General features: G+C 31.8%; 2 protein-coding genes and 1 pseudogene across 3 annotated transcripts; 1 reads left to right on the forward strand and 2 right to left on the reverse strand.

Moving 5' to 3' along the window:
* Positions 1-343: 343 nt before the first annotated feature.
* On the reverse strand, positions 344-1841 carry LOC101506840 (protein LIGHT-DEPENDENT SHORT HYPOCOTYLS 3). 2 transcript variants are annotated; one of them, XM_004495319.4, is made up of 2 exons: positions 777-1841; positions 344-678 (listed from the first exon to the last, which is right to left on the reverse strand). In XM_004495319.4, the coding sequence occupies exon 1, from the start codon at positions 1353-1355 to the stop codon at positions 780-782; it is 576 nt and encodes a 191-aa protein (XP_004495376.1). In that variant the 5' UTR covers positions 1356-1841; the 3' UTR covers positions 344-678; positions 777-779. The 2 variants fall into 2 exon arrangements, with proteins under 2 accessions (XP_004495376.1, XP_004495375.1); XM_004495318.4 differs by having other exon boundaries at positions 781-1839.
* Positions 1842-6124: 4283 nt separating this feature from the next.
* LOC101507384 (putative E3 ubiquitin-protein ligase XBAT35) lies at positions 6125-13130 on the reverse strand. The gene is made up of 9 exons (XM_012714383.3): positions 12884-13130; positions 12641-12755; positions 12235-12315; positions 12034-12122; positions 11805-11896; positions 11539-11620; positions 11142-11244; positions 10095-10180; positions 6125-7164 (listed from the first exon to the last, which is right to left on the reverse strand). Exons 1-9 carry the CDS (start codon positions 12983-12985, stop codon positions 6520-6522), a joined length of 1395 nt encoding a protein of 464 aa, XP_012569837.1. The 5' UTR covers positions 12986-13130; the 3' UTR covers positions 6125-6519.
* Positions 13131-15958: 2828 nt separating this feature from the next.
* LOC140920164 (uncharacterized) lies at positions 15959-16625 on the forward strand (annotated as a pseudogene).
* The last annotated feature ends 2688 nt before the right edge of the window (positions 16626-19313 follow it).

Consider the following 19313-nt stretch of genomic DNA (forward strand, 5'->3'; position numbering starts at 1 on the left):
TGAAAAAGCAAATAATTTTTAAAATATACTAGATATACGAGTCTTCAGCACAACATTTGTGCCATAGTTTCCGTAAAAAATAAATAATTGTGCCCATGATGCATGTTTTGATCGATAAATATTAATTTGGTAAAATTAAGTTGTATCATAATTTAATAAAAAGAAATATATTTTGAAGTTTGAATAAAATTACAATGCGATTTTAATTTTCTTTCAAATTTGTGGTAATTTAAAATATACAACGTATGTATAAATTCAATTTTCGCAACAAAATAAACAATTAGTGATTACAATAAAGTTGAAATTCTAGTTGACATATGGTATAACTAATTAAAGACTGAAATGATGAAAGAAGTTAACAAATCTGATTAGCTTATGCCATATATAATATATTAAGACATAAATATAATATAAGCTATAAGCATCAAAGTGACCAAACTGCAGCTTAACATGCATATGCATGATATTGGAGTCCATTATTTTGTCATGATGTAACATGTTATTACAAGTTGAGCAGTGTCATAGAACAGTGACATTTAAATAGTCAGAATTTTTAATGCTTAAAAAATTACTCAACTACTACTGCCTCCTGATGCTTCTCATCTCTTTAGGTTAATCCAATTCCAATTAGGGTATCCATCCCCAACATTGCATTGATTCACTCTCAAATCACAACATCTGCATAATTACCACATATACAAGTAAAATAATAATAATAATAAATTTTGTGATTTGTAATAATCTATAATGAATGAAATAATTAGAGAAGTGCTTACTTACTATGAAGAAGTAGCATTTGAAGGTGGAGGTCTTTTACGCTTCTTTTTCTCATAACTAATACCTCTAGCTTTAGATTGAGAATCTCTAACATCACGAAGAAACAATCTAACAGCACGAGCACCAAAAGGATTATCTTCAGCTTTCCCACCATTCTCTTCAAAAGCAGCTCTTAGTCTCCCTATCAACGCATCTAGACTTCCCCATGCCTGTCTTAATGGACATGGACATGGCGCTGGTGGATTTGGATGTCCATAATATGGACATATCTCTGAGTGAACCTTTGTTTTCCCAAACTGGTCTAAGTACCTTAAAAATTCCACTACATGTGCTCCACTGCATCTTGACAGTGCTAATGGTGGTCTGTGGTTTCTTAGGTATTGTCCGAACGTGTTCCAGTCTCTTCTTTTTTGATTCTCGTAACGACTTAGCGTTGATGATGTTGCTGCTGTTGTTGCTGTTGCTGTTGCTGTTGATGTCATCTTTTTTTCTTCTTCAGTTGTTGTGAAGTTGATGATGTTTTTTGTTGCCTTGTTTGGTATTGAAGAGTTAAATTCTTCCAGTGAATTCATTTTCATCAGAAATCAAATTAGATCTAAAGATGCAAAGAAAAATGGCTTTTTATTTTTATTTTTTTTATGATCAGGTTTTAGGTGAGATTTTCATTTGAAGTGAGAGAGTGAGAGAGAAGGATAACATAACAGGAATTGGAGGGTAAAAGAACAGTTGAGAGAGAGTGAAGACTATTTTCCTACAAGGCAACACCTTTGAATTCTTTTGGTTTTTTGATAACTCCTAGAATACTTGAAAGTGTATATACAAGTAGTAGTGATGATGCATGATGCATGATGAATGATTATGTTATGTTAGGCATTAAAAAAATAAAAAAAAATAAAAATCCTATTTTAAGGAATTAGCAGTGTTTTCTTTTTATATAGAAAAATGTGTTGGTTTGACCTATGAAAGAGGAGAGGGGGCTAAACTTAATTGAGAAAGGAGCAGTGGTTTAGACTTTAGGGTTTTTTGTGGAAATGGAAATAGGTTGAAAAATGTAGTGACAGTGTGAAGTGTGAGAGAGATGATTGATGCAGACAGATAAAGTTAATGGGGTAAATAAGATGTTTTTTTTGTTGATTGACAACACCTTTTTGTCAAATTACTTATTTGCCCTTTCTTGTCCCACAGGAATATAACCCATTTATAGTTGCTTTGCTTACACAGTAGGGTTTCTCAACTTTTTAAAACAACTGTTAATCCCTAGATATTATTTGTTTTTGCAGATTATAATCATTAAAATTGTCAAAATCATTCACTGCAAATGGATCATTCATCACTTTAACCATCTACTATAAATGTAAGTTTTTTTATTTTTATTTTTTAATTGTAAGAGCTAAGAACTCAATCCCATTTCATTCCTAATAAACAAAACTGGCCATTCAATATAGAAAGGGTACTACAAAAAAAAATTACATTGATGATTGAAAATAATATTTATTTTAAGATTGGTTTATACTAAAATGTATTAGTAATATAAAGGACTATTCTACAATTTCAATGACTACTATAAATATTTAGTCTAAATCTGCAAATAAATGTTAATAGCGTTGCATTAGCTAACTGTGAGCTACATTATTTGCATGTTTGCTAACAAAATTAATACTAAAGTTTGAAAAATGAAAAAGAAGAAATTAGCTTTGAACTATATCTTAATTGATAACAATACCTAACTTCGATATATTTGTTATCTATAATTGAGTTTGCTGACAATGATTTGGATCTCTCAAGAATTACATTCTGTAAAATATATACTGAATAGTGTAAAGTAAAATTTTATGTGACCCACATAGATTCTACTATTATAAAAATGAAATTCACTATTATAAAAAAATGAGTTCAATAATTCATATAGGTTGTACATGAGTTTTATGGAACTGGATAATAAAAGAGTGTTAATTAATAAATAAAGGTAAATTTTTAGATATCCATGAATATGGTTGAGTACTAAAATCTCTAAGGTAAAATTAATAAAATATAAAATAATAATGTGATTTTGTATGATTGGTTGTTAAATATTCTATTTAAAACAATATGTTAAAAGGATCATATATGTTGTTGTTGTTAATTAGTAGTATTTATCTTTTGAGACTCCTCCGAGGGGGGCCATCTTCATGCAAACTTTGGATTCCTCTTACTCATTGGAACAAATTAAAGGTAAGCATAAGTAACTACTGATTTATAACAGCAACAAAATCAATCTCTTTTGTATTATGATAAATGGCGATGTTAATAAGTATATTCGTCAGCATTTCTATATGTTAAAATCAATTTACTCCTTCTAGAGTAGAGAGGGGATCACACTTCCCCCGATAAAATCACAAGAAAATGATCTTAAATCTCTATCTAAACTTTTTCCAATTTCATGTTAATAGGCTTGTCAAATAAGACTGGTAAAAAAAAATGATAATTGTCAAATAAGGCTCTATACCTGTGTAATTAATTAAATCAATTAATTAATTGTTTGAAATAAAACTTAAGAGTATAAATACCAAAAGTTAGATTATTGTTTTGAGTGGGGAACTAAATTTGATTAGATATCCTAAGTAATTAAAAGTCTAACTCAAGTCTTTTGGATAAAAATGTGGTTGAAAGAAAAAACCTCTCTGAAAATGGTCTACCGAGCTTTTCAATAGAGATATTTTATTGACAAATATTTTATTAATTTTAATTTAAAAAATATTAAATATAAAGAATTTTTATTAAATAAAAATTTAACTTTTTTAAAAGTATAAAATATTGTTTTGACAAACTTGTGAAATAATTGTCTGACTTTGAATATAATTTAATCAAGATTTTCAGACGCTGATTAAAAAATAAAATAAAATAGTTAGTAGACACGGTAGTTTTACTTTTATTATTATTATTATTATTATTATTATTATTATTATTATTATTATTATTATTATTATTATTATTATTATTATTATTATTATTATTATTATTATTATTATTTAGGGTAGAAACTAACATTATTGTTGTTGTTGTTATTATTATTATTAATTAGAATTAAATAAATTTTTAATTTATATAAAATTTTGTAATTTTATTTTTAGTCTTTATAAAAGAATTATATTTTTTAATTGATGTAAAATATTATGCATATATATAATTTTAATTTTTGTTGGAACATCAACGTATATTTTTGAATGATTTTTTCTTATATATATTGACAATACTTTAAAAAATTCTTCTACAAAAAAAAACTCAAAAATTAATTCATAAGTCTTTATTTTAAAGACTTTTATCTTAAATATATGACATTAAAAAAATATTGTTGTTGTTGTTTTAAAAGATGTTTCTTTCTACCAAGAATTAAAACACTGCATAGTTTATATAAAGTAAAAAATGTGATATATTTTTTCTGTAAGCACTAAAAAACAAAATTTTAAAATTTTATGAAAGTTAAAAACTTATATAATCATTTTATTTAGTAACCTGGTTGTTATTTTCACCCCTATTTGATAAATAGTATTAATTATTGGGATCAATTATTTGCTCAAAGGCAATATATTGTTAAGAAATGTTTGGTACACACTATACATTTATTCTATATTTTGAGAGACGAACGTATATAAAGTGGTATGATAAATATATAAGAGTTTTATCGTAATTGTCAATTTGTAGGAGACGTTACTTCGAATTATAGCATGCAAAATTTGTGGACAGACAAACTAAAATTAGCATAGTAATTTGGTTTTTTAAGGGGTCAACTTTTTTAATTTAAACGTCATACTCATATTTATGACCAATCTAATCCTTTAAATATCTGCTTCTATAATTATTAAGTGAATTTTTAGCCTAAAAAAAATAATTGAGTATTAATCTAAGCGAACGAGTTTTATAAATTTGTTAGATTTTGGTTACAACTTTTTTTGTGTGTTTTAATTTCATTTATCCATGTATTCTCAATTTTCTCTCTATTTATTCTCTATATTACTATAATTTTGAAGTCTATAAAAAATTGTTAGACACACCAAATGTCATATATATATATATATATATATATATATATATATATATATATATATTTTACGAAGTCACATTGTTATACTTATGTTCCTAAAACTATAATAATGAAGAAAATGTAAAAATTGAAAATGGAGAAAATACTAACCGGTTTTTATTACAGGTGTTAAAGGGCCAATATATAGCTCAATTTGATGCGAGTTTGTGATCAAAATAAAAATGTTCAGCACCACACATAAGCATTAAAAGACATATATTGAGATACACTAATTCAAAAGAGATTTGATTTTATTGGTCTTATTCAAAACCTAACATTTCTTAAAGGGATTGGAAATCTAACATAAATATCTTCAAATTTCACAAGGGGAAAGGCTTGTTGCGTCACACTAGTTGAATTCTACCACTAAAGCATGAGCTGCTCAAATCTAGGCCAGAGGTAGAGGTTCTATCCTGAATGCAAATCAGCATGCACTTAGCTAGGTTTGAGTGTTGGAAACCCTATCTACTGATTGTCCCATATACATTTGAGAGTCTTTAGATTTTTTTTAAAATATTTTGCAAACACATAAGGTTGCCTTAAGAGCTATTTCTCCTGAAGTTTGGAGGTTCTATGCGAATAAAAAGATGAATACGAATATTTTATTTACAGTTAAAATAAACCGATATAATTATGTTTATTAATAAGGGGAAAATACTATGTTATATCTACTTACGGGGAAGAAAGGAATTTTAAAAGAGTGGAGAAGGGGAGTATAGATAAAAAAAAATGTTGTATCACCATGCTAAGAGATGCTTTATGTTCTCCATTCTCTTGACCCCGAAGCTATATATTAATTAACTTGAACATTGATGTGCTTTTGGAAGTACCAACTCATTGGACTAACCAAATCAAGCCGAAGGAAACGCTTCTTAGATCAAACAAGGAAGGCTTAAAACTGCTCTTGTGATAGAGCAGATAGCATAAAAGTTAATCACCAAAATCATTTCAACCCTGAGGTAATTCTGGAATAAACTATGACTAAGATTGTTGAATCAATCAATTGAGCACTTGATTCATGCTGGATGAAATGCTAAGTAGCATAAGGCCTCCAAACATGGTTCTCCGGGGAGCATGCACGGAGCATGGCTACCAAGTCTGAGTACATGAATAATGGACGCTTTAATGACTGAATTTCTATGCAAAAATCATTTATATTGTTAGTACATTCTAAGAAATACACATTAATTCAATGCAGCTCATGAGTACACATACTAGTATGTTAAATAGTTGTCATAAAATTCAGGCAGCAGAAGAGCTACATGAAACTATTTGCAATTTAATACAAGATAGCAAAGCAAAATAGTATACATAAATTTCATGTGTTTTAATACAGATCCCAGGATCACTTATTTTCACTCTTAGCCTATTCAATAATAAATCAAAATTGGGTAAAATCTTAGTGTAATCAAGACCTGTTACTTACAGTAGTTTCACAATTCACTTCCACAAGTGATAATGTTAACCAACGAGTACATAGAAAGAAGCATATGAAATTAAATATTCACAAAAGTCCCATGTGGGATGTGGATACTTCTAGTATAGACATTTTTCTGTTTGTCATTTCTTTGCTTTAAACAGATTTTAACTGAAATAGCATTTTTCACCTTTCATGATAAAGGTGTACTGCTACTTTGTTAACAGGCAAGAGCAACGCAAGTTTCTCGATACTGCTTCAACTCTCAAACATGATATAGCTTTATGATTTGGTCTATCTTAGCTCGACAAACCGGGCAACCCCATTTCTTTGTTTTAACCTCATTCAAGCAAGACATACATCCGGCAACATGGCCACACGGTATGCACGCCCCTTCTGCTGGAGCATCTAAACATATCACACACGTTGAACCACTTCCACCAGCAGTTTTTCCTTCTTCATTATGTAGTTTCTCAACTACTGGAGATGATACATCAACAGGGCTCAAATCAATTGACGGATACTGAATGGGGCCATCTAATGGAACCTGGTCAGCAACTGGAGGAGCTGATGGATTGAAATCCAGACCACTGGCAATATGGCCAGCAGAGACATTGTCATTGTCCGGGACATGTTGAGTATTGCCACCTGGAACAGCTTCATGTACAGATTCCCTATCATTTGTATTTGTATTTGGATTTGGTGTACCAAGAAAACCTTGCACTGCATTCACTCCACTGATGGAAGAGCTTGATTCAGTGTTTTGCTGGGTCACAGGAAAGCTTAGCCTCTCCTGCATGGCATGCTGAATAGATGCATGGATAGCCATAGCCAACTCTGGGTCTTCGGCAGCAGGTGGTGCTGTTGGTGGAATTGTAGCCACATTATTATGCAAAAATGTTGGATTTACCTGGAAAATCGAAAGATTAGAGCTTCATGCAGTGAGCAAGCAGGTTATGCATAAAATGATTATTATCTGGAAACCTTATTAAGAATCTTCTGTGCTGCAAATGACTAAAGTGAAAAGAAAAGAAAATATCACACTCCTTCAGTCTCATTATAAGTGTCTCATTTGAGTTGTACACAATTCTTAAAAAAATGATTAGTTATGTTGATTTCTGATAGGACATTAGATATTGGGCCTTGGTCCAACAGATAGGTTGATTAGAGAATAAGAGCTAGTTAGTATATTCACTGACTTTATGGAATTCGGTTACAGATTTCTGTTATAAAAGAGAGGGAAGGGTAGTTAGAAAAGGATTGAGAAAGATATTGTTAGGCAGTTAGGAGAGTCTCTCTCTGGATTAGGAGCAGATTATGCTCTGGTAGGAGTTCTTGGAACTCTGGTCGTTTTCTTGCTGATTTCACCATTGTAGAGCTTGCTGCTCATCACTTTCATTTAATATAATTCCATTTTCATTCTGTAAATTCTTGTTTCTATCAATTTCAATGGTAAAATGAATTTAATTTACTAAAATATCTTTATTAATAGTAGTTAGATGAGTTGAGCTACAATAAATAAGGGTATATTAATAGTGAAAAGTAATCAATGCTTCAATGATAATATAAAAAGAAATAATACAAGACAAGTTAATCTTGCAAATGAGACAATATGAGATGGAAAGAGTAACTTTTTTAGTGATCGTTTTGAAAATAAACAATTAGAAATTGGATACACAAAAATGTATTTCGAGAAGATAAAGGAAATAAAGAAAATAGAAAGGCTGTAATATATGCTTTGAAGATTTGTAAATAGGTATTGAAATCAAGGTCAAATGCCAGAGGAAAGAATAACTAAACTAACATTCTGATGGGAAGGATATTAGAATGTTTGCACCATTTATTGGTATTCTAGAAAACATGATTGAGAAATCTTCCATGATTAATTGCATTAAAAGTGCGCTGATTTAGTAGATGTCATGAAGCAAATCAAATACTGGTTTTTTACGGAAGAAAATATCCTCCCATTTTGAGTATATTTGTTGAGCACCAAATGCGGCAAACATAATGCTAGAGCAAATTGCAGGATTTTAATTTGGCCACTGAAGAATTTTTCAAGATAAAGAAAAAATATCCAATTTCCTGATAGATTTAAATAACTAAAAACGAATAAATAATTTTTTTTGAGAAAACGCAAATTACTCTCCTACTTTCATAACAAAACCAGTGAGAAACTAGGCTAATTGCTAATTTAAAAATTGTCATTGAGCCAAAAACTCAGCAGCATATGATTGAGAACTTTATATCATTTCATACAATAAACTTTTGAAACTTCTAGGCTGTTTTTGAGCAAAATCTTTTTTCCAATTTCGTACTTTCGTTGATCTTTGAGCTACTTTCTATCTAGGTAAAACCCCTTTACAAGTCCAAAGTTCCCCTTAAAGTCCGGTCCTTTAATTGGACTGTGTTGCATAATTTCCTTTGTAATCATGTCTAATGAGTTGATAGACCATTTAGATCCAAGTCATTCTTATTTGTTTGCCCAAAAGTTTTTCATGGATCCCTATAATTTTTTTATGATTAATTTTAAATGTTTTGGACTTTGGTAGAAGTAAATAGTGAAGTTTTTGTGGCAATGTGCAATCCATGCAACATTTTGGTGCATATGGTCAAGTGTAACTTAAACATTTAAGGAGTTTTTTTTTGGGACGATGGCTGATATGGGATAAGATTAGATGCTTGGTTTCTATTTGGTCTGAAGAACTTGGAGTGTTTTTTTTTCATGGTTTCAAAATTTATTCTCAGGATAGCATTCCTAGGATTATAATGATGGGAATCTTTTTTCAAGGAAAAATTTAAGAAACATGTTTGAATAATAATTTAAATTCCTGGAAATAATTGTTTTGAAATTCCTAATTAATAAATAAATAATTAATAAAATGTTATGTTAAAAAAAAAGAGAAGAAATGTTCATGCACTTCAGGTAGAAGTTATTTTATTGGGTTAGTGGGATGAGATAGTATTTTACACACAAAAACTTGTTCCCGTCTACATAGGAATAAGTTTCCCACCATCCTACTTGGGAATAAAAATCCTGCCTTCATGAGGAAAAAAAACTTCAGGGTATAATTTGTTCCTAGGAATTTTTTTCTTATTCCTTTATAACAAACATAGGTACATTTATTTCCAGCCTCCTATTCCCGTGAATATGTTTTGCAATTCTCAAACAAACGCACCCTCGGACATTTTAAGGTAACAGATATATTGAGTGATTTGTCAGCTTTGAGCCTAACTTAACTCCTACAAAACCGACTTGAAAGGTAAGGGTTGTTTCCCATTTATAAATACATTTTCAGACCATATCTCATCCAATGTGGGACTCTTAATACACCCTCTCATGCCATGAACTTGACATATGGAGTGTGGTCCGAGTGACTTGATAGAAGTCACTTGAGAGTAGGTGGTCCAACGGACCTTAGATAAACTCTGATACCATCTTAAAATTTGGTGTTGACCTAACTCAATCTTTATAAAACTGGTTTGTAAGGTGAGAGATGACTTCTGTTTATAAACATATTTAGGTCATATCTCATCCAATGTGGAACTCTTAATAGAACCTGATATTTGGTTTTTGCTCTATGGGGAAGAGGATTTCTTAGATTTCAAATTTGTTGTCATTTCTTCTCTTCATCTTAATAAATTAATTCTTTAAAAGAAAGGTACTCCGTATGAATCAACCTATTAGTTACATGCAGTCATGTACGGTTAATAAGCACAATATTCCAATCCAAATAGAAACTCTCAAACAAAATACAGAAGGGAGATTCTAAAGTTACACTTTTAGTAAATCAAAATTTACAGACAGAACAATATCACTATAAAATATGGCATGTGACAAACCTGTGGAATTCCTTTGCAAGCATTAGAAAACCATGTAAGTTGTTGCCTATCATTCTCACTTGCAGGCCCAAATCTAAGGCGTGTTTCTGAAGAGGGGCATACAAAATTCAACAGATTCAAAGTTAGTTCAAGAAGGAAGTATTTCCTGTATGGAAAACCATGGCTGTCAAACTCTAGAGTTAAGTCTTTAACGAGTTTATGATCCCAGGATCAAAACAGACTTAATCACATATAAACTCATTTTTCTAGAAAACTTGCACTATTTCAAGTAAACTAACAAATGCCAATGTAATACAGATTATACCAGCGAGTTTTAATTTTTAAGGTCTGGATTTGCACATGATTTGGGCCTCAAAACACGCAGCTTATTGATTTTGCTGTGTAAGTTGGTTGAGTTGCCTTCATTCTGTTACATGTATTCTGGGTTTTACTTTTTTATCCTGTGTTTTTGTTCAGTTTTGTTTAACTACGAAATACTAATATGTGATAGGCTAGTATGGTTGGACAATAGGGTCTAGTTTTGACATTAGTTTTTCACTTTATTACTTTTGTTTGTTTTCTTGTGTTGAGGTTGGTTATACTAGTAAATCACAAAAAAGAGTTATGGAGGAAGAAGGGTTTCTGTAAGAAGGGAGAAAGAAACCGTATTTCTTATTTTCATTTTTTTACAAAGGAGGAGACTAGAAGAATTAAGTTTTTCAAATAGGGGTATTATGGATATTTCACAGGATAGGTGTGATGTGTAATCAATTAAGTGTGGTGGTGTATCTAACACCAATTTATGGTTATACTAGTAATAAATCTAAAACAAGAAAGATATAATTTGAGGTTTTAGATACACGTACCCCAGTATTTTATTGAAATTCCCTTATCTTTCTCTACTCTAATCTCCATAATATTTTCTCTTAAATATACACAAATATATCTACCACTTTCTAGTGATATAAGACATAAATACCAAAAAGTGATTGTGACAAGGCATGGACGGCCAAAAAAGAAAAATTAAGAGAGACATGAAAATAAAAAGAACTAAGGATAGGAGATTACTGGTAGTCTTATCACTAATTGTTACTGACGGATCAGACTGGCGAAGCTTTGGTTCTTCTAAATTGGCCTTCCACAAAGCAACAACTGTGCGTGGTCGTGCATCCTGCTCATTTAATTATATGCTTTGAGATGACATGTAAATAGAGATTAAGATAGGGGAATCATGTCTAGAAAAATGAAAGGCCCCAACTCAATTCTTAATTTCATAAGTTAGTTTGAAGGTATACAAAAAACTAGTAATTACAAGCATTTCAATGTCCCTCTAATAGTTTAACAGTTTTCCAGATTGTAGAAAATTAAAATAAGGTAGTAGTTCAAACTTCTTCCTGCAAATGGAACATCAACTTATTATTGTGTGTGAAATATGTGAAAGGTTGAATTACTAATTATGGAGTACCTGCAAAGTAGAATAGACGGCAAGCTCCAACTTGTAAGGACTGGTGAGAATACGGGTGCCTACCGGTAAAACTACCACCCAACTGTTAAGAAGATTCACCAATGAACATAATCACATATTTTTTTACTAAAAGATCTTAATATTTTTTGCCTATTTGTCAGTATGCAAGCCCAATCATCTGGCAATAAAACTAGAACAATTAGCCATAAAACAAAAAATGCAGAAATGAACTGAGATGCTTCAACAACATGTCACGTGATACCCACACTTTTCTCGAAACCAACTGAGGAGCCACTACTTCTAAAAACCCAGGTCCATGAAACTCCCGCAACCAACCGGAGAACAAGCATATATGACTCTGCAAAACAGTACTTGTCATTTGAATAACTTATGTACTTAGCTATCAAGATAAACAGAAGAAAGATTAAACAGTCAGCCCATTCAACTTCATACATCAACACAATGATATTACATTAAAAAAAGTTGAAATGTTACCTCAATTGCACGAACAACATTGCTGTTTCCTTTAGCCCTTGCAACCTCAAGAGCAGTGTGACAATCATCATTCAAAACCAAAGGATTGGCTGGAAAGTTGAACAAAATAAGTCCCATATAAATAACATTTATAGGAGTCTCTAAAATTCAAAGAAATGGAAATAGTCACATCCTTGCTGATACATAGACACTTGATCATACCTCCATGCAAAAGAAGTAACTTAACAACACTTTCAAGGCCCCTTTTAGCTGCATGATGCAATGGAGTCCCAGCATGACGTCCTATATAGTAGTTGAAAGTTTGCATTTTCAGTTTCCACTACAATACTTGTCCAGAAAAATTAAGCACAACAGCAGAAACAAGAAATCATATAAACTTTGGAATGTACAGGCACATGCTCCCAGACAGCATTATTTTACTTCACAACAAAAAACTTTTTGGGGTAACTAACAGTGCCAAGTTTTGATCTATGGCACTTTACCACAACATTCATATTTCTCAGAAATAATCATCATTTAATTTCAATCACAGCAGTCAGCATTATTTTTTCCTAATAAGATAATTACTGGAATCAGAGAACATAACAAAATAAAATGAGACAAATACCAGGGCGGTATGCATTGATATTGGCACCAAGTTCTATCAAAGTTTTAGCAACATTGTAAAGCTCAGGATTCATACAAGCAACAATCAAGGGTGTCTTTCCTTCTCTGTCCACCCACTGCATCAAATATCAATAAAATCATCACAATCAACAACAAAATCAAATGGATCCAACCCCTAAATCACTACCCGTAATCATCATCATCATCACCATTATTGGTGGAAATTTTGGGAGAGTTCGTTTACCTCAAGGCCTGCACCTTCTCTGTGAAGGGTTTTGATTCCATCGGAGTTCCCATAACTGACTTGCTGATAGAGCAACTCGCTTTTGGATTGCCCTTGCCCCATCAGGAAAAATACGTATTCAAAAGCAAAATCGGGAATCGGAATTTTAATTTTAATTTTAATTTAAATTTATTTTGGGGTTTATTTACGGATTTTGAAGTAAATGTAAGTGGGCTATTTTCGTAAGAATGGATAGATATAAATAAGTGAGTTCGAATTGAATGAGCAAAATATTTTCCAGGAAAATTTGGAACTTTCCTGGAAAGTAGTAGTATAGGGTAATAGAGAGTGAGAAAATGAGGAAATGGAAAGGGATGAAGAGAGAAAATAGAAAATAATTGGGGGAATGTTGGGGGCTAAAAAGGTAAATATGTTGTTTTGTGAGCGCGTTAGTTAATACGATTTCTTAGGAAAGAAGGAAATGCACGTTTCGGTGAAGCAGCGCAGCGCGCGAACGGATTAATCTTATGTCACCCTGTTATGGTCTGGTACATCACCACACACAAAATTCGGTTTAATTAGTCTTTGGTCTTTATTTTATTTTATTTTGATTTTTTAATTAATTTTTATTCTGTTTTGATATCTCAATTTTTGTTTTCGTCGTATGAGTGGCATTTTGGGTGAATTGATTGGATTATGAGTCACTCATTCAAAATTTAAAATTTAGTTTTCAAACTCATTTCTCTTTTTTCTTCATATCTCTTTCTTCATTACTCTTCTTTTTTTACACAATTTTTTATTCTTTCGGTCATATTTATTATAGTATAAAGTATTTAAAGCAAAATTACCATTTCATTTCAATCAAAAAGCAGGGTTTATAAAACTATCAATAAAAGTTTTTATGAAAACAACTCTTGAATATTTTTATTAAAGATTTAGGCCGTATTAGAGTTGTAAAAATAGGTTAGTCCGAATGGACCAGCTCGCTAAAACATGATTTGAGCTAAATAATTCAGAGCTTTTTAGTCCGGTCGGAATAAACTTGTTACCCATTCGATTTAGCCCATACGGGTGTTGGATAGCCCACAACCCGCATAAACAATTAAAAAATAAATAAAAATAATAAAATTGGCACACAGACACAAAATATTCAAAAGTTTATGCGTATTGCAGACTACCCAGTACCCATGATGGCTAACCTGGATCGATAACGAGTTTATTTGGAAAGGATTAAAAAGCATTGGAAATTTTCATACTGAAATTATTAGGTCCAAACCCTGTGTCTTAGTGGATTGGGAGAGCTGACCCGTGTGAGCTAGTCCATTTTCACAGCTCTAGACAGTGGCGGATCTTGCACAAAATATTGGGGGAGTGACAAGTATTAACTAAAATATTATAATTATATAGTTTTTTTAGAGCTTAGTCAACAAGTTGGAAAAGTTAGAGGTTCAATTTACACAAATTTTACAATTTTCACAAGTCACATAATTTCAAACAAGTTTTTAGAACTTCAGACAATTCAATCATATAAGATGTATCCGATTTACAACTTTCATCTTTGTCAGAAACTTTCTTTTTGAAAAATACATCATTTTTCTTATATTTAAACATGTATCACTCCTAAAAAAATACATAAATTAATTACACAATGCATTCAGACAAACAGTTCACAGTTCTCAATTTTACAACTCAAATTCACGAAGTAAAATAGTTCAGAAATTTACAATCTCACTACGCTACACTAATAAGAAAAAACAATAAACAATTCACAATCACAAAGTCACAATTCACACACTAAAGTTCACAATATCAATTTTCACATTAAGACCGTTCACAATTCACAAAGTCATAAATACAATTCACACTCTACAAGTAGTTTACAATTTTAAACTAAAACAACAATTAACAAATAGTATAAGACGAAAGTAGTAAGAATCTGAAAAATATAAGAAGTAAATTGAGATAAAGACTAAGAGGCGACGCTGACGACCGACTGTTGCGATTGAGAAATGAGATGGAGAAATAGAGAAAGACGAGTCGCTGCAACACTGGTCGAGGAAGGAGATTGCATGAGTGAAAAACAGATGCGTCACATGAAAACCGCATGACTTAGAGGAGAGACGTCGCATACAAAGACAAAATTCTTTTAAATAAACTGTGTCTATATTTCATTTAAGAAGAGAAATGAAGATAAAAAAAAATAACGTAATCGATTTTTTTAAAATCATGTCCGATTATATGGAGCTTCTCTTGGGATCCCTCACCTACACTTCTGAAATAATATCTAGAAAAAGAAATATTTAAAATGTGTACTTTTAGATTCAAATGTGTTATTGACGAAATTTTACATTGATTATAGATGTGATAAATGTTAAATATATAATAGTTAACTATGTATCTAATATATTAAGAATTTGGATTAAAAATTACTCTTAAAATTTCGTGTGGGTATTGAACCATTCATTGCTCTTACATTGGCCATAAGGTTTTTAAACGGAAGGAGTAGTGTTTGATGTCTTGAAATGTATTTCTGATTTTTTTAGAAACTGACACGATAAAATTACTTCTCGTGACGATATTTGCAAGTTGTGTCGATCTTTTCTTGACTAATATCAAATATTCAATCAACAAATGATTGTGTTTGGATTTACTGAAATTGGAAGTGATTTCATTTAATTTGAATTGTTTTGATTCAAAAAATCAATATGTTGAGCATATCGTAAAAATTAGGATTTCAATTGATTGACAAATTAACTTTTATGTTTGAGTAAAAAACAAAAAACAAAAAATTATGTTAAAAATACCTTTTATATAAACCAAAATAACAAATTCATTTTCATAATCCTACCTGAATAGGCAAATAAATAACCGAAAAACAAAATCAAATCAAATCGAGTATATTTTTTTAAATGATTTCATATTGAAAATTGAAATCAATTTGTAATATAAACTTTCTAACTTTAAAACATATCATTTATAAATCAAATCAATTCCTTTAATTTGTTATTCCAAATATACCCTTGTTGTGTTACATGATAGACATTACATGATACAAAACAAACTTAAGCACTTTGGTATATTTGAGTGCATGAAAAACTTTCTTTATCATATAAATTTATAGATCTTTCTCTTGCTTTCAATCCATTCCTTCCCTTTCAAATAAAAAAACTTAATTAAAATGTCACCTTTGAAGCTAGGAAAGAAGCTTCAACCTGCTAAGAAGGCTTTCAAAGCCACCATTAAACGCCTCATTGCTACCTTCCATCACCTAATACCCTCTAAAGGTTCCAAAACATCATATATGCATGCTGCTTCTAACTATCATGTACATAAGAAGAAGGACAGATCCGGCATACGCATCGATGAACTCTTGTCCGAGCACGTGCATGACACCAACGAGGCTCATGTACTAGAGGAAACAAGCAGAAGCAAAGACATGGTTGGTATGAAGGATGGTGGCAACTTAGATACTATTGAAGATGCATGGAATATTGTTGTTGGTAAGACACCTCAGCTTCACGTTGATGAGAGAGCAGAGGAGTTTATCACAATTCACAAAGTTTTATGAAGAGATGAGACTTCAGAGAGAGAGGTCTCTGATTGAATTCCAGGAAAGGCTAGCAAGAAGTGCTTGAAATTGATGTTGAACTAAAAGGTTCATAGTTATTAACATAGCATAGTTGTTTAGGATTGTTTTTCTTGTTATTTATTGAGTCACATATATATAAGGACTAAGGAATACTTTTTCCTTTTCTTTTTCTTGTTTTTATTTTTCATAATCTTTGTTCATAGGAAACATCCATCAATTATGCATTAGTATTAATGTCATAAACTAAGTTTATACAAATTGGATTGAAAAGTAGAACTTACTTTTTTTGTGCTGCTTTCAACATCCATCCGTTTGAGCTTTACCTCAAAAAGTAAGAAGTGTTTAGAAACCTTGAGATGTCTTTATTTGGGATAGACAAAATATCAATTGTTAATATGTTATGTTAGTAGTCACGGTTTGTAGTTGTATCATTCTTGTGTACCAATGTAGTTTTACGTGAAAAGCTGCAATTTGTAGGTATAGCTCGAATTCTCGATATCAAACACACTCTTAATGAAGTTGAGGAACCCATAATACAAAAGGAGTCATTGCAAATTGCAAAGCAATATATACATTTTAAGGTGGTTTAATGACTGTGAAGTCTAGTGGATCATAATTGTGCTTATTAGTTAGTGAAAGCTTAAACTTTGTATTAAGCTAATGTGATAGTTTTTATTCTGTTTGACTCAGTTTCTGTTTTGTTAGTTACAGTTAGTTATTGTTATAACTAATTGGAGGGAAATGATAACTATATAAGGCATGACTTATAGCTTGTTGAAAAGTATGCTAACGTTAGTAAGTGTTTTTTAGATCAATTGGGGAGAGTTCAAGTGAACATAGAACAAAATTCTGAGAGCTAGAAAAGTCTTGTACTTTACATGGTTGTTGATCAAGAAATATAAAGCAACTATCTGTGAGGATGTAGGAGATTATTGCTCCAAACCTCGATAATTTGTATGTCTTTTCTTCTTCAATCCTTTCTATTTCAATCCTGCATTTATCATTCAAAGTTTCTGGGTTGAATTCATAACAAACTGGTATCAAGAGCTATGGTTCTTGGGGCATTCCGCGATAGGTTCCACAAACTTCAACATTGAGAAGTTTACTGGTGACAACAATTTCAGCTTTTGGAGAATCAAGATGAAGGCGTTTCTTGTTCATCAAGGTCATGACGATGCTTTACTTGGTCTCTCATCAGGTGATGAAGTTCTCAGAGAAGTTGCAGATAAATCTACTGCAGCAGGGGTTTGGCTAAAGCGGAAAGGTCTCTACATGACTAAATCTTTAACCAACGGACTAAACTTAAAGAAGAGGCTGCATTAGTTAAAGATGGAAGAAGATTCATCAATCAAAGAACATGTTTCTTTGTTTACAGAGGCAATTCTTGATCTAAAAAGTGTTGATGTGAGGATCGATGAAAAGGACCAAGCAGTTATGTTACTATGCTCACTTCCACCATCTTATGAAAACCTAGTTGACACGATGATGTTCGGGAGAGAAACTCTCACCTTGGAAGAAGTTAAAGCTACCCTCAATTCTTGAGAAATGAAGAAGAAGATCACTGAGAACAAAGGTGGAGGTGGAGATGCTGAAGGGTTATTTGGAAAGGGAAAGTCATAAAAGAAAGATGGTAAAGGAAACAGTAAACAGAAATAAAAAACAAATGCAAAGAAGACTTTTTACTTCTGTGATAAAGAGGGGCACTTCAGAAAATATTGTCCTGAGTTGAAAAAGAAACAAAGTGGAAAGAGTAATAATTCAAATGAGATGGCTGTGGTGGCAGATGGATATGAAAGCTCTGATGTTCTTGCTGTGACTGAGGACATGTGCACAGATGAATGGATTCTTGACTCAGGGTGTTCATTTCATATGACACAAAATCAAGAATGATTTACAATAAGGTAGACGCTGGAAAGGTCTTGATCTGGAACAGCATTGCTTGTGTGAACAGTCAAGGTCAAAATCATTGATGGGTCTACAAAAGTATTCACTGAAGTCAGACATGTGCCTGACTTAAAGAGAAATCTTCTTTCTCTTGGAATGATGGATCAAGCTGGCTGCATCTTCAAAGGAGAGAGTGGCACTCTAAAAATCATTAAAGGATTTGTTGTGCTGATGCAAGGATCCAGAAAAAATGGCCTTATATCATTTACAAGGTAAGACCATTCTAAATCCAGCTGGTTTTAGTTTCAGTGTCAAAAACTTGTTCAACAAAACTATGGCACTTAAGACTTGCTGGTGTTAGTGAAAGAGGTCTTGAAGAACTATATAAGCAGGGATTGTTGGGAAATGGTAATTTTGAGAAATTGGAATTTTGTGAACACTCTCTTTATGGTAAACAAAAGAGGACTAAATTTCCTAAGGCCATACACAACACAAAGTCAATTGTGGATTATGTGAACTCTGATATTTGGAGGCCAGCCAAGGTTCCCACCTTGAGAGGAGCTAGATATTTCATTACTTTCATTGATGATTGGTCTAGGAAGGTGTGGATTTATTTGTTGAAACATAAGAATCAAGCATTTAAGTGCTTCAAGCAATGGAAAGCACTTATGGAGAATCAAACTGGTAAACATGTTAAAGTTCTTAAAACAGATAATGGTCTAGAATACTTGAGTGAGGAATTCGCTGAATTTTGCAAGGACAATGGAATAGCTAGGCATAGAATTTCAGACTAATTCCTCAGCAAAATGGTGTTGCAGAAAGGATGAACATTACCATTTTGGAGAGAGTTAGATGTATGCAATCCAATGCAAAATTGAACAACTTTTTTTGGGGGAAGGCAGTTACTACTGCCTGTTACTTGATCAAAGATCACCTTCGGCTGCTATTGAGTTCAAGACACCAGAAACCCCCAAATTA

The sequence above is a fragment of the Cicer arietinum genome, chromosome 4 (assembly GCF_000331145.2).
Source record: "Cicer arietinum cultivar CDC Frontier isolate Library 1 chromosome 4, Cicar.CDCFrontier_v2.0, whole genome shotgun sequence".
Lineage (NCBI taxonomy): Eukaryota > Viridiplantae > Streptophyta > Magnoliopsida > Fabales > Fabaceae > Cicer > Cicer arietinum.